The sequence below is a fragment of the Bison bison genome, unplaced genomic scaffold, assembly GCF_000754665.1.
Source record: "Bison bison bison isolate TAMUID 2011002044 unplaced genomic scaffold, Bison_UMD1.0 scf7180017864461, whole genome shotgun sequence".
Lineage (NCBI taxonomy): Eukaryota > Metazoa > Chordata > Mammalia > Artiodactyla > Bovidae > Bison > Bison bison.
The window spans coordinates 19052829-19068511 of NW_011495023.1; the positions used below are offsets into that span (position 1 = coordinate 19052829).

General features: G+C 40.1%; 1 protein-coding gene across 5 annotated transcripts in view; it reads left to right on the forward strand.

Moving 5' to 3' along the window:
• The first annotated feature begins 47 nt into the window (after positions 1-47).
• ARMC4 (armadillo repeat containing 4) overlaps positions 48-15683 on the forward strand; it is a 173597-nt gene continuing 157961 nt past the window's right edge. For 3 of the 5 annotated variants that reach the window (XM_010860039.1, XM_010860037.1, XM_010860040.1), the window contains exons 1-6: positions 48-116; positions 4041-4303; positions 10349-10506; positions 12828-13029; positions 13668-13774; positions 13942-14078. In XM_010860039.1, the coding sequence (XP_010858341.1) occupies positions 4080-4303; positions 10349-10506; positions 12828-13029; positions 13668-13774; positions 13942-14078 (828 nt within the window). In that variant the 5' untranslated portion in view covers positions 48-116; positions 4041-4079. Of the gene's footprint in view, positions 117-4040; positions 4304-5548; positions 5713-10348; positions 10507-12827; positions 13030-13667; positions 13775-13941; positions 14079-15683 lie in introns of those variants that run through there. The other 2 variants (XM_010860038.1, XM_010860041.1) reach the window with 2 other exon arrangements.

Consider the following 15683-nt stretch of genomic DNA (forward strand, 5'->3'; position numbering starts at 1 on the left):
GCGGGACTCAGGGCTGGACGCGGGCGCGCGCCCGGCACCGTGTTTACCCGGCGTCCTAGCAACCGGCGGGCGCGCGGGCGGAGCGCGGAGTGCGGGGCGCTGAGCAGGGTGCTGCGGTGAGTGCGATGGGCGGGCGCTGGCGTATTTGCAGCAGTCCGCGGGGATGGAGAAGTTGAGGACCCGCGCTCAGGCCTCGCTTCTGTCCCCTCCCGGCTTCCCTTTCTCTCCTCGGACCCGGTATCCGCCCCCTCCGCGTCTCTCCCATCTGGTCCAGTCCCTGCTTCCCCGCGGACACACCGCTCCTCCCGGCCTTGGGACCTTGACTCTGCAGCCCCCAGCCCGGGCCGCATCCGCGTCCCCCTTCCCCGGCTGCTGCTCCCGCTGCTCCTGGCCTGCCTTCCCTTCTCCCTCCTCCGTCTCCGCAGCTTTGCCTGCATATCCGTGCGTCTTCGCTGCCGCTTCCTCCCGCCCGTCTCCGTCCTCCCAGCCCAGGACCGCGGCCTCCCGCGCCAATACTTGACTTTACTCAGTTCGAGGACCGGCTGGTGCCATCCTTGCGCATCTCCACATCGGGTCTGTTTGTTTTTATTCAGGGCTCGGTTCCTGTCAGCCCTGAAACCAATCTTTTTGCAGGTTTTATCGCCTGGTATTCTCGTTCTCCGGACGCCAGCGCAGGCACTGTTCCTAACCCGCTAGATCTTAAGAGTGGACGCTTATATTCCCTAGTCTCGTAAAGAATTGAGTTTTGCTTCTACTCAGGTGTTCCGGAAGTTATTCACGAATGGGTTTTATTTTATAATGATACTGGAGGCTTGCAACGGACCCTTAAAAAGAAAAAACAAACTGTTGTATCTATCGGATGAGTAGACAATATGAGTGTAAAGTGATTTCTCAGTTTATGGAGACAAACATGCACAAAAACCTTTTCCCTTGTCATTGTTAAATTTCAAAATCTTGGTTTAACTCAAAATAAGTACTATGTATTCACATATGTTCATTGTAACCATGGTTCTCAGGCCCTAAGATCTCATGGATTGGCGCTGGGTGTAAACGTCCCATCAAGCTATCTTGATAAAAAAAAATTAGTGTTTAAATTTTTGGAACATTACTGGAATTAGAGGAATAAATGCTGTAGCTTTTGTTCTCCTTGCAAATTAAGAGGTCACTAGAAATTCTCATACTTAAGAAGAAAAAAAAATACAAGACTACCTGTTTTTTCTTTTAGAAACTCAGTTGGGTCTGCAAAGCCTTTTTAAAAAAAAATCTTTTATACATGGTCTTCTTTTTGCTATTCTGTTCCACTTTTTTCCCCCCTAATACTAATTCTAATAATATTGTGCTTGTTTTCTGGATGGTCATAGGCTCACTTGTCGTTGTATTGACTAAGTCATGTCCAACTCTTTGCAACCCCATGAACTATAGCCTGCCGGGCTCTGCCAGTCTTCCTCTGTCCATGGGGTTAACTCAGCAAGAATACTGGAGTGCATTGCCACTCCTGAAGTTCCTTCTCCAGGGGATCTTCCCGACCCAGGGATCGAGCCTGCATTTCCTGCTTGGCAGGCAGATTCTTTACCACTGAGCCACCAGGGAAGCCCCAGTTTTTTCTTAGGCCTTCTTAAGGCAAACCTGCCCATTGCTGCAGCTCCTGGGTTTATTAGACTCAGAAAAACAATTTGAATGGTGTCGAATATGTTACACACGTTCATAAAAAAATTTATCATGATAAAAAAAAGAACTTTTTGCATTTCTTAGCTCCTTTTTAAGTATCTTCCAGAAAATTAGTATCTGGTATGTGGACTGCTATAGCCTTATGTAATTTCACATTTTTTAAAAAAAAAAAGGTACAAGAAGGAAGTGATTTAAACAATAACTTTATAAACTGAAACAAATTTACCTTTAAAAACAAACAGAACCATCCACCTGAGCCTTTAATAGATCTATCTGCACTTTCTTTCATAGTATTGGGAAACTCAAGAGTGTCATACATGAACATCAGTGCTTGCTTATGTGTTCAGAATCTAGCAATAGAAACTGGAATACTAAAATGAATGCACAGAACAAATTTATACCTTTTTGGTATTCATTTTATTTCACTAGCATTTTTACAGATATACATATGTATGTGTATGTATATTATGTGTATGTATGTATATTATGTTGTTCTAAACTTTATCTGATCCAATACTTGCTTCTTATAATATTTTGTAATACTCACTTTACTCTTCTGAAATCAAAATCATAGTTTTAAATCTCAATGGTGCTCTAACTGTAAAATAAAAGAAGATAATTGTAATAAAATATCAGCATGCAAATGCTCAGGTAGCAGAATATAATGAAGCCTGGTGTGTTGAAGTCCATAGGGTCACAAAGAGTTGGACACAACTTAGTGACTGAACAACAAAATCAATTACTCCAGCCTTATGTTCAATTGCTGTGTATACAGTGGCCCCAAATACAGTCGTGTCACAAACTTAAATTGTGTGACTAGAATTTCAATCAATGATATGATTTTGCAAAATGCTGACCTCCTGGTAAAGGTCTATATAAAATAAGTATTTACAACCATCCTTTGATTTATATGGTAGTTTCAGTTCTGGAAAATTCAATGCATATTTAAACTGTGAAAAATCCTTTGTGATTATTTGTAAAGTAGCAATAGGTTGTAGGCTCAGGTATGAATTATCTGAAATTGGTTACGTGCTAAATGTTGGAGGTTGCATCATAGTTCTTCCTTCTAGGGAACCGTCCTGCACATGGCAGACATCTGGCATTCTCGGTCTTCATCACTAAGTGCTCACAATGTCCCCTATCGTTTTGATAATAAAACATCTGTACGATACTTCTTCACTGCTGTTCAGCAGCCAGTACTGCCCAGTCGAGGACCTCTGATCTAGATGTCCCTGTTACTGGATTTGAAGATATAACAACAGGAAGGAAAGTAAAATCTCCAAACCGTTTCTATAAAATCTTGGTTCTGAGCTTTTGTAATAATTATGGGAAGCGGGAAGCTAATTATATTTTTTATTTAACTTTTAAACTGTTCTTCTATTATTCCAGGTGAAAGGTTTTAATGATCAGTGTTAATTGCCAGTGAGAAAATAAACAAGTATAGATTATCTGAAAAAAAGACAAAGCTCCATAATATAGTGATATCAGGACTTATTTATTAACTTGGCTCTTATTTAAGTGTGCAGATAATGTTATCTTTTCAGATACCTCTTTTAAAGGCTAATTTTATCGAAAGTGAAATTTATTTCAATTTCTGTTTTACATTTTAATGCTAGAATCCTCTGATAATTTAGATAAACAGGCTAAAAAGGTTCTCATTCATGCTCACATTTTCTCTTAAGCAAGTTATGAATTATGATAAAAATATTCTGGGCAGGATATATGCAAGAAGTATGGAATTTGAATTACTCAAATATGTTGATTAATACCATCAATATGTGCCTTATGAATTGTCAGAAAAAAAATTAAAATTCTATTTTACTTAATGTTCTTATTCTATTTTTTATGAATTCTGAGGGCATTTGGGAAACTTTCATCAGCCATCATTGCACAGATATAGATGTATGTTACAGCAAAGAATAACAAAATTCAGTTTAATAGCATAATTCTAAACAATGTGTGATCCAGCTCAAAAGAGCATCTCTTATAATCGCTGGCCCCAGCAGAGCTGCAAACCAGAAGGCATGCCTCCTCCGATTCTTTTTTTTCCGCTCTTGGACTTTTATGTTTCTGTTTTTTGACCGGAATTCTCTGTCTTAGGCTGAAAATGAGAAAGAAGTTATTCATTCCAGGGCAGGCAGATACTGGAAAATCCTTATGTCCTTGGGTCAGTTTTACTTAGAGCTGGTTCAGGGAACATTAACTATTTTATTGACTTGAAGAGCAATTGGATAATTAAAAAAAAAAAATCCGTCTCTAAGGTGAACAAGCAGAATGTGGGTTGGGTAAGTACTAGCTTAAAATCTTGAAAATGAGAAATGTTCCTCTAGGAAGATGGATGCTATTGTCTCTCTCTCTCTGCTCTGATGCAGTGTGTGTGCTGAGCTCAGGTTTGAGCATCGTGGGATCCCATGGGCGTGGCACTGACCAGGTCTGCGCAGTGGACTGCTGCGGGGCATGGGGCTAAGACCCTGGAAGTTACTCCTCTCAATGAGGCTATAGTGAAGGAAATTATTATGTTTGTGGAGAGTTTTATCTATAAATATCCCCAAGAGGCAAACTATGTTTTTGTAGAACCGCTGGAATGGAAAACAAATTTGGACCCCTCAGCGTTTGGATCAGGCTATGCTGTCAGGTAAGCCAGTGAATTGCTTCTAGAGTTTAATGTCTTCGGTTGTATGTTTTTTATTGATTGATTGTAGGTTTAAGGCAAATCGCTTAACCTGTGTGACTCTCAGAACTCTCAGAAACCTGGAGGCACTTGGGTGAAATCTGAGGATGTGTAGTTGGCCAATACACTGTTTATCTAATTTTTACATTTGAATTTTCTTTTGATAGGGAATGTATTTCCAGGTCACTGCACTCTCCAACATTTGCTGTTGCTTTGTGAGTGGTCTTTCCACTCACACGAACTGCCAGATGCCACCAGGCATTGGTTTCGTGACCTGAGATAAAGACAAAACCCCTTCTGGTATTTAAATCTGTGGGGCAGCAAAGGGAGAGCAGTACATTTTGCTTACTATAAGGAAAAGACTTTTTAACAATTAGCATTGTCCTTAAGTGAGACCCTTCCAAATCTGAGATTCAAAAAAAAAATTCTACCTCCACCTCAAACAGCAGGCTAGCAATTTCTCTTTTGATCATAGCTAAATATATATTTTATATTAATTACATAGGTTTATGTAAATATAATTCTACTTATATAAAATGTATTCTGTAAATATACATTGTAGATGATAAATATATGTAAATTCATATATTCTTTTTTTTTTTGGTCAATTTCAGCTTATGTGTCACTTTAGGCATTCTGATCCACTTCCTTTGTTCCTCTTTAGTTTTGCATATGAACTTTTAAAGTCTGATCTTATGAAAAACAGTTCTCTGGCCAAAGTTTGCTGTACATGCCTTTTCCATTTGGGATTATTTTTGAGCATAAACTCAGAATTTAATTTTTAGAACTGTAAAATCATTCTTTTTTTTAAAAGTCTTTATCGAATTTGTTACCATATTGCTTCGGTTTTATGTTTTGGGTTTTTGGCCCCGAGGCATGTAGGGTTTTAACTCCCTGATTAGGAATCAAACCTGTACCCTTAACTGGAAGTCTTAAATCATTGGACCACCAGGGAAGTCCCTGGAAAATCATTCTTGAACTGTATTTCAAGGGCGCTTTGGTTCTGATATCATGGTCTATTTTCTGAGTTTTCAGAAAACTTTTTTTTTTAAATTATATTTTATGTTTAACAGTGCTAATGGTCACTTTCTCCCAAAGTGTTTTATTTCTCTCACCTGAGTTCAGTGTAGCATCAAGCAGGATGTTTGGACATTTTGACACCGTGTATGTTTTGAACCAGCTAACCCTTTGTGTCTTTCTTCCGTCAAGTTTACCATGCAGCTCTTCGGTGGGCCAGTTTTTCTATTTGTCATTCCTGTTTCTGACCTTGGTCGATGATCTCTTTGATGATGGAAGAAGTGAGAGGGGTGTGATAGTAGCCGTTGCTGCATAGGAGGGTGGAAACTATTCCTGTGTGTCTTGATGGAAACCAGGTAGATACTGACTGACCCAAAGAAGGCAAAAGATATAGCTGAGATTTTGGTGGTCATCATTTAGTCGCCAAGTCATGTCTAACTCTTGTCTAACTCTTGCGACCCCATGGACTGTAGCCCACCAGGCTCCTCTGTCCATGGGATTCTCCAGCCAAGAACACTGGACTGGGTTGCCATTTTCTTCTCCAGGGGATCTTTCTGACCCAGGAATTGAACCTGGGTCTCCTGCGTTGCAGGCAGATTCTTTACCGACTGAACTACGAGGGAGTGAAGGAGAATACCAAATGCTCTCACATCCAGGTCCTGACCCACTCTGTGCTCTGTCCCCTAAACCAAGGAACCTTCAGCACCCAAAGTCACTTGGTGTTTGGTCCATCCAGCAGCACATCACATGATGTAAACCAGTGATGCCCTCAATGGCAAGAAGAATGTGTAATTAAACAGTCCCTCTGCCTCTTTCTTTGCTCTTTGGTTCATATGCACTCTTGCTTAGCTGCAGGGCCTTAGAACACATTTATTCATTTATTTAAAGTGGAGGAAGCCCCCTAGTCAAGATTCATATCTGTAAGACCATGTGGATACCCAAGTCGTCATGAGGATTTAAGCCTGGAGTTTCCGGACATGTTTCTACCAAATAGTAATATCCTTGGATGTTTCAGAACAAAGGCAGATTCTTCTTGGGGCTATTCATTCTCTCACGCATCTTCTTCCAAAGCAAGGCAATTTCATCTATGCCAAAACTCTGTTAAAGCAGCCAAATGACCCCCCCCCCACTTTTGCTGATCTCTGCAGATATATTGGAGACCACACTTGTACGTGTGGCCTTACTTCTCAGCTACAGTGCATCTCCAAGGGCACACTCTGTAGCTGTCAACACAGGTGTGATGAGCCTTCTTTTGAGCTAGACTTGTTGGCATCTGATGTCGAAACTGATCCTTTACTCACACAATGAGGAAGTTTTATGTTTCATCCACCATCTTCTTTCCTTTTGTGCAGTTGGTTATTAGTTGACTAGATGAGCACAGCACTGGCCCGATTCTGTTGTCTCCTTTAGACTCATTCCTGAGGTGCACCTGTTCATCCTGTATTATCTCTCCACATTCAGAGTTGAGGAGGAAATATCTCTGCTTTCATTTTGATGGAAATCATAGGTTTCTTTTATCACTGTTTCCAGTTGTTTTTGTTCTTTTCACACAGGATGAGATTAATAATCTTCCTAAAACACCTCAGAATGAACCCCAAATCACTGTAAATTAAGGACAGGTGACAGCACTCAGTGGTGACACTATCTGTGGTGATAGTGTTACTTAGAGTCTCTACAGAGTAGCGTGGGCCTTTTTTTCTTGTTTTAAAAAAATTCTGTTTTATACTAGAGCACTGTTGATTATCAATGTTGTGTTAGTTTCAGGTGTACAGCAAAGTGCTCAATACTCTGTAATAGCCTAAATGGGAAAAGAATTTGAAAAATAATCGATTCATGAATGTGTAATTGCTAGTTATTTTTGAATAGTTTTTTGCTTATTTGCCATCTGTGAATCCCTGTTAGTGCTATGTATATTCAAGTCCTTTGCCCTTTTTCTTTTCTTTTTTATAATTTTTATTGGAGTATAATTGCTTTACCATGTTGTGTTTCTACTGTACAGCAAAGTGAATCAGCTGTATGTATACATACATCCCCTCTTTTTTGGACTCCTTCCCATTTAGGTCACCACAGAGCATGGAGTAGAGTTCCCTGTGCTACACAGTAGGTTCTCATTAGTTGTCTGTTTTATACACAGTATCAACGGTGTATATATGTCAGTCCCAATCTCCCAGTTCATTCCACTTCCTCTTTCTCCCTTAGTATCCATATATTTTTTTAATTGGGTAAGCATTCAGAATCACTTGGTGAAAATGATGTTACCTGTTCTTTCCTCCCCTCTGGTAGAACTAGGATTTTTGAATCATGTCTGCTTTAATATTGCTGTATGTTAGTTGTGAATGACTGTCTGCTGTGTCTCAGTGGTTAGTTCTGTGTGAATGAGACATGAGGACGTTGGAGCAGGACACCTCCTCTACTGGAAATGCACATTTCACACCCAGTTCATACCTTTATGGTCCTTAATCTTCTGATCAATATCACTAAGGGCTGAAACACATGATCTCCAGCCTTAAAATGGTATTGTTTGATGAGACAATGATTATTTTATTTTGATAAAATTTCAAAGTCACAGATCAGTGGCCTGAAATTCTGTTACTGAACTCTTTGCTTCTCCTCCCTGAGATTACTGAATAGTTTCTCAGCTACAGCCTTATTTCCTATGTTACTATTCAGACATATAACTGTGGAGTAATTACTGTGTTCTGGACATGGAACTTGACATTGGGGATTAAATAAATGAGACATTTTTCCTGCTCTCTATTGTATAAGCTGAGCATTTTTAGCTCGCTTCTCAATTCCAGTTTAAAAGTCTCTTATCAGGTCGATGGATTTCATTTATTCTTTAATTCTTCTTAACCTTATCAAGATGTCTACAATAGTTTTCTTCCAAAGAGTTCTGTCTTCAGGGCTAGAGACTGCGAGCCTGAAATGGGAGCCTGCTTTTCAAGAATCCTTTCGGTTGCCAGCATTGTAGCTCCTCCGGCTCTGTTCAGCTGCAGGCTTCAGCTGGCAGGACAGTGAGACATGTCCCCATGCCTTGCTGTTCTCCTGGTCTCCCCAGGAGTTTCACTTTCTCAAGTTCAGGAGCTTGATCCTGTGGGTATTCATTCTGCCTGTGACTTCATCCTCTCCTCATCCTTTCTGCACCAGTGGCCCTGCCCCAGTACAGGCCTCTAAGACCACTCCTCAGTCCTAAGGGAGTTCTTTTCAAAAGCTTTATTCCAGGGAAAATAAACATTCTGTAAATTATGCCCAGCACTGGCAAATCTAAAACCATTTTGCTCCTTCGTTTATTCCTCGTGCGTCTGTCAAACACCTTCTGTGTGCAGTTCCTCTTCAAGGTCCTGGGAACAGAGCAGTGGGGGAGACCAATAAAGCTCCTGTCTTCCCTTCTGGTTGCTGCTGCAGCAAATTACAATGCACTTAATGGCTTAAAACAACATGGATTTAAATCTTACAGTTCTGGAGGTGACAAAAATTCTAAACATGAGTGTGGGCAGGGCTGTGTTCCTTCATTCTTGCCTTCTACAGCTTCTAGAGGCCACTTGTATCCCTTGGCTTGTGGCCCGCATCACTGAACCCTGTTTCCATTGTCATGTTGCCATCTCAGACTGCCTCTTCTGAAGATCCCTTTGATTACATTGACCCACCTAGATACCCCAGAGCAGTCGTCTCATCTCACAGTGTTTAATGTCAGCCGTCTGCATAGTCCCTTTTGCCACATAAGGTTCCAGGGACACCCCCCGTCCCCCAGTTTTGACCCTCTTTCTATTTTAGTGAAATAGTAATAGATTGACTGAGTCTGTCAATTTACTTTTTATGATGAACTGTCAACATCTCACAACTATTTATCTGTATTACATTTTAAAATAGCAGGTCTTGAGACTTCCCTGGTGGTTTAGTGGTTGAGATTTTTGCCTTCCAATGCAGGGCTTCCCTGGTGGCTCAGACAATAAAGAATCTGCCTGTAATGCAGGAGACCCAGGTTTGCTCTTTGGGTCGGGAAGATCCCCTGGAGGAGGGTGTGGCAATCCGCTTCAGGATTCTTGCCTGGAAAATCCCCATGGACAGAGAAGCCTGGCAGGCTATAGTCCTTGGGGTCGCAAAGAGTCAGACGTGACTGAGTGACTAAGCACAGCAGGGAGTGAGGGTTCCATCCCTGGTCAGGGAACTAGATCCCTACATGCCTCAGCTAAGACCCAGTACAACCAAATAAATAAATAGGTACATATTTAAAAAATAAAAAATATCAGATGTGGACACTTTTACTAGGGATTATCAGTATGTAATGAAAAATTGGGCAGTTTAAGTATGTTGTAAGTAGTATAGATATATCGTGGCCATAAAAAATAATCTTAATATTTTAGAAATGACAACCTAAAAAAGTTAAAATGGGAAAAATACCAATCTAAGAGAGCTAACAATTTCTGATCAGGAAAAAGCCTAGTTAGAAAAACTGCTTCTTATCCTAAAGTAAACCAAATTAGGGGTTTGGAGGGGGAAAATAATCCACAGAGGGGATCTAGTTTGTCTTTTTTCATAGCACTCTCTCTTTTTTTTTTTTGCTCAGAAACAGAGTAGCCAAGAAAGTTCCTAACCACTAATTACTGTGGTGTAAAAATTTTATAAATAAAATAACATTGGAAATCCACAAAACATAAATGATTCCCACAGAACTAGTGATTTTAAAAAAGATGTCCAATGCATTATTAGAAAAACAAAACCCAAAACTGTGAGTTTACATAGGTATTCAGGAGATTGCTTAAAAATGTTTTTCCTGGATATATCATATTGCTAAAGAAGTTTGGGGATTTAAGGGCCTAAAAGTGGATGAAAGTGGGAAAATAGATGAGCTTCTAACAAGACCTATTTATATTCTCTGTATTTTACCATGAGACATGGAAATAATGTGTTGAGATGTCTTAAATTAACTTCTACTGGCATTCAGGTAACCCTAAGCCTTCAAGAAAAAAAAATTTTTTTTTCATTTTTTAGTGGAACAACAGTCAAATCAGAAGAAGTTGATAAAAATGGAGAGCCTTTGCTGTATCTCTCTGTACCACAAATTAAAATCAGGAGCTTTGGGCAGCTGTCACGTATGTTATATATTGCTAAAAATATGAAGCTGAAGGAAGCACAAGCATGTATTGAAGGTGATATTTATACTCCAGTCTGTGATTTGAACTTTCAGAAACATAATCTTGGGGAATGGGGAGGGAATCATTTGTTATAGTCTCTTGAAAAAGTTCTCTAAAAGGTAAAAAGTACTAAGTTCAGCTTCATAAAAATGTCCTTAATTTTTCTTGGCTGAAATGTTATGCTCATATCAGCTTTCCACTTTAAATGAAAACCCTAATGCTTTACCATTAGTCAACTTCTAGATTTCTAATCTCTGTGTGTGGTTTAAAGCGAGCCTTCTTAGCTTCTGGAAAGACCCGCGGCCTTTAAGGTTCATGTCAGGGAAAGAGACAGATGTCCAGGGCCAGTGTTAGGAGCCATCCTCTTGCATTCTGCTGTACCAGATGGTGATCAGTTTCCTTTAAAATGAATGTAGCCTCTTCCTTTAGCAGACAACCCATAATAAGCTCACTTCCCATTTGTCTCAGCCGAATACATAGCTTTCTGTGCATTGTTACTTTCATTCAGTGGGAAATATTTTTCCTCTTCACTATAGTTATAAAATGTTCTTATTGCCTAATCATCTGACATGCAAAACAGAATATTATTACCTGCTATAACTGGGCTTTAAATATTTCTTATGAGTAGAAATACCTATTAGCAGGTAATTATGTCATGTGTATGCTTTGCTTCTTTGTGATCATGTGACGTGTGGTTCCCAGGCATAATGTACATGAGTTCTGTCTCATCATTCATTGCCACTGTCTGTGTCTGTGAGATGGAAAATTGGTCATTTTATATTCTTTTGATTTTTGGAAAGATGTGAACCTTAGGACAGCAGCCTCTTTTTATGTCTTGTCTACTCTTCCTATACATCAAAGTTACTTTTCTGAGGAGGGATGATATCTTGAGAATAAAACTGAATTTCAGAAGAGTTAATTGAGGGCACACCCCATACATTAAATTCAACTTAATCTGTAAATTTAAATCCACAAAGTGTTATATACCCAATCTGGCTAAATATGCAACCTTTGCTGCATTTTGCCTTTCTGTAAGAGTTCTAGGTAAAGCTCTTAGTTTTAGGTCCAAACTGACTGAACTGAACTGGCAGTTTGGAAGTCAGCTTGTGTCTTTCCCCAGAATTCACCTAATATTTCTCTTCGTAATCTTTAGAGATGACAGTTGTTAAGGTGGTGAATGGAGATGCTCGCTAAGTGCTTGGTCCCTGGGTCTCCTTCTCGTGATGCCTGCACCCTACCCCATGCAGGTTTTTCTAACAGCTCCCAGCCTCTCCTGCTAACAGTCCATTTCCTGTGGGAAAGTTAAAAACCATTGCCATCTTCTCTTCATGTCCATCAGGTCATGCCTTCTGAATTAGTCCCATGGGCATTCCCCCTCAATCCAAATGCATATGTATTTTCATCTGACTTGAATTTCTCCTTCCTAAACATGGTTTTGCCCGTTTATCCCTCATTTTCAACCATACAGTTTTTTGAAAGTGTTAGTGGCTTAGCCATGTCCAACTTTTTGTGAACCCCATGTATTGTAGCCCGCCAGGCTCCTCTGTCCATGGGATTCTCCAGGCAAGAATACTGGAGTGGGTTTCCTTTCCCTTCTCCAGGTGATCTTCCCAACCCAAGAATTGAACTTGGGTCTCCTGCATTGCAGGTGGACAGACTATTTACTATCTGAGCCACCAGGGAAGCCCCATTTTGGCTTTTATTCTGTTTTCAACATCTCTAGATTCAACTTTCAGCCTTGGTTATGAGTTGGGATTTTAAGTTTTCACTATAATTTTAGCATTTATGTAAATACTTGTTATATTTGTTTTCCCAGTTAACATCTAAGGACATTGGAAATATAAGCAGTTCAAACAGGTGGAAAAGATTGGCAGTAGATCTGTAGACTGAGAAAAACATGCTCTTTTGGAGAGAAAACATTTGTGAATACTGTTCACTGATACACACACACACAGACATACAGTTCTAGTGATCATTTTTCTAAGGAGACCAATATTTCTCTATCTTCAAATCGATTCTGGATGTATTAATTGAATGCCTATTCTGAATAAGGCCCCATAGTCAACTTAAAAAGAAACAGACCTCTTGACTTCTGGCCTATTAGGGTGATGACATATATACATGATATTATAGCACAAGGTGAACATCTCAAGAGGAGTAAGAAAGTTTCTAAGTACAACAGAATCTGAGAAATAGAGATTAATTCAAATTGGGTCAGTCAGAGACAGTTTAATGAAATGAACGTGTTTGAGTGGGCTCCAAAGGACTTGGTATTCTATATGGCTCTAGTAATAGACAACAAGAGGATAATTTTCAAAATTTACTTTTTTGGTCAGCAAACAGAAATCCAGTAGCAAAAATCTTGGGCTTGGATTATAATATAATAAGTGAAAAAATTGGAAACTCATTTGTATCTAATATTCTTGACAAAATTACCAAAGATGATGATTCTGAAAGTGAGATTAAGATGAAGATTGCCTTGCAACTCAAGCAGCTGGATCTGCACTTACTCAATCATTCTCTGAAACATATTTCCTTGTGAGTCTTTTTTTTTTTTTTTTTTAAGAAACCTCTGAAAATTGGTTCTGAAAAGTACTTTTAGAGCTTTAGAGGAAACATAAGAAAAATAATGTTTAGAAGTGTTTGCTATTGATTTAACATTACATTATTTGGAATAAAATTTTAGTTCTTCATGACTATTTCTAGTTCCAAATAGTAAAATTTTCAGCTAAAACATTCTAGTAGAATTTAATCTAGTTCTGAAGCCATTATGTGTTTTTTTATCCCCAAAGTCTCTTAAATCATTAGATAGATTTTTAAATTATAATTCACTTATCATGTAGAGTTTGTCAGATTTAAAACTTGTTCATCTTTCTAGTCTTTTCTAGTACTTTGATACTTTCATTAAGAAATGAAGTGACTATTTAAATGAGTGTATTTAAGTGTTAACATTCAACATTCTCAGCATTAAATGCAAATCACTAATTCTTTAATGTCTAGCAGTGCTATGAGATTGTAACATGGTTAAAATTCACTACAATTTTGTTGATGTATAATTTAACTGATATTTTAATTATGAAAACAATATTCCCCAATATAATAGAATGTTTTCATGTTATTTTCTGTGGATTCTCTTTTAAAGTATTTCAAATGAATTTCTTAAACATTTATTTCAGAGAAATACGATTAAATCCAGGGACTGTGAAGAATGACATAGAGCTGCTTAAACAGTTCTCAGGAAAGGGAAAACAGACAGTCTTGGAATCTATCGAGTACACCTCAGGTTCATGTTACATTCTATTTATCTTCATAATTACATTTTCAAAATGCTTCAATAGCTAAATATTTAAGAAACAAAAACTTGAAATATCAATCCTGTTTTTTGAAGCCAAGCTATGTTACAAGTTGAGGTTAAGGAGCTCCTTTTACTTGTGTGATAATTGCTTTCAGATTATGAATTTTCAAATGGATGTCGAGCCCCACCTTGGAGACAGATTAAAGGTGAAATTTGTTATGTGCTGGTGAAACCTCACGATGCTGAAACTTTGTGCGTTACTTGCAGCAAAGAAGGAGTGTTTTTAAATGGTGTAAGTAATTTATTTAAAAAAACTAGTATTTACTTTACTCCTGAGGTTGATTTGTGAGTGCAGGCACGTCTCCAGGATTGAACCCCAAAACCAGGCAATTGAAGGGTTGTCCTGTGGGATTCAAGCAGATCCCTTTGCTGTGTTTGCTGCCTCAGTGTCCCCTACAGGTCCTCAAGTCAGCGTTCTAGGAAGTGGCCTTCATAGTGACCCATTCTGCTATCTAAAACTAAAACCTCTTTAACATGATCAGTTTGCTGAATAATGATACAAGTATTAGAGGGAAAAAAATAAGTCAAAAAAGGAGCTCCAAGGTAACGAAAGCCGTAACCGGCTTCTGTCCTTAGCGCTGACGGGACTAACAAAAGAGAGGAAGGGGTCCACAGAGGATGGGCTCCCTCAGAGGGGACCCTGCTACCCAGGGAGGGGCTTCCAGGCTGTGCTGGGACCTCAGCATCTCAGGACAGCGCCTGCACGGAACTGGGACTTACGCCTCTGAAGAGCGGGCCCTGCTTGCATTTGGTGGTGGTCCCTTAGATGCTCAGAGGGTCCCCACAGAGCTGGGGCTCACACGTTTGCAGAACAGGCACCTCCAGGCAGTGCTGGTTCCCTCGGAGCCCAGGTATCTCCCTGAAACCAGCTGGGGCCCCTGAAGAGTGGTGCTGCCACTCTTACTGGCATCTCAGGGGCTGAGTAGGATTTGACAGAGCTGGGTCTCTGAGGAGGGGCCCCAGCAGCTGTTGCTGGTGTTTCTGAGGGATCCTGATGAGCCTGGTTCTGGGCCTCTGGGAAAAGACCCCAGAAACTAGAACCAACTGTTGCTACTGGAAGCAACTGCCACTGTGGGGTGAGGGGCCGTTGCTGGGTGACTCTGAGAGGACGTGGGAGGGAGCAAGTCCCTCCTACCTCTTCCAGCCTCCCCTGCAACCTCTCCCCTCTTGCTGACGGAAATTCAGCCGGCTTGGCAATGAAGAAACAGCTCTACAGACTTCGGCCCGAGTGTCAGCAAAGTGTGGGTGGGTGGCCCTCCACCTGAGGGAGGTGGCACATGGCCTTCTGAATCTTCTGGATTAAACCCTGGATGTTGAGGCCCACACATATGTACTCAACTTGGCTGGAAGGAGCAACTCAGCTTTCTTCTCTGCAAAGTCCTGACCTCACTGTCTTCATGTAAACTTGGGCCTCACAGCAAAATTCTGCAGGGAGGATCCAACTCCTTAATGGGGACCCAGCCTTTCCAGAGGACTGTTTGGAGAGTGCTCATGCCTCGGCCTGGGTGGGTATTGAGATGCGGGGCCGTGTTCTTAGTGGCAGGAGGCATGTCTTCTAACCTGCCTTTCAGTGCTCAACTTGTCAGTGCAACCCTGGGCTTGTTTCGGCACAGAGGAAGCAGACAACCTAAATATGATTTTGCTTTCAGTTTGTTTTTATTAATAGAAAAGCAGAATATCCAATTGGAAAATAAGAGATTGAGAAAAAAAGAGGAATGCTTTTCTTTGGCCTTCCAGAGTGGGGTGAGGAGCCTTTGCTTCTATAAAAGGCTGTTGATGCATATACAACTTGGTTCGATATGGAAATATCCGGGTGTTCCTCAGCTTAATAAATGGA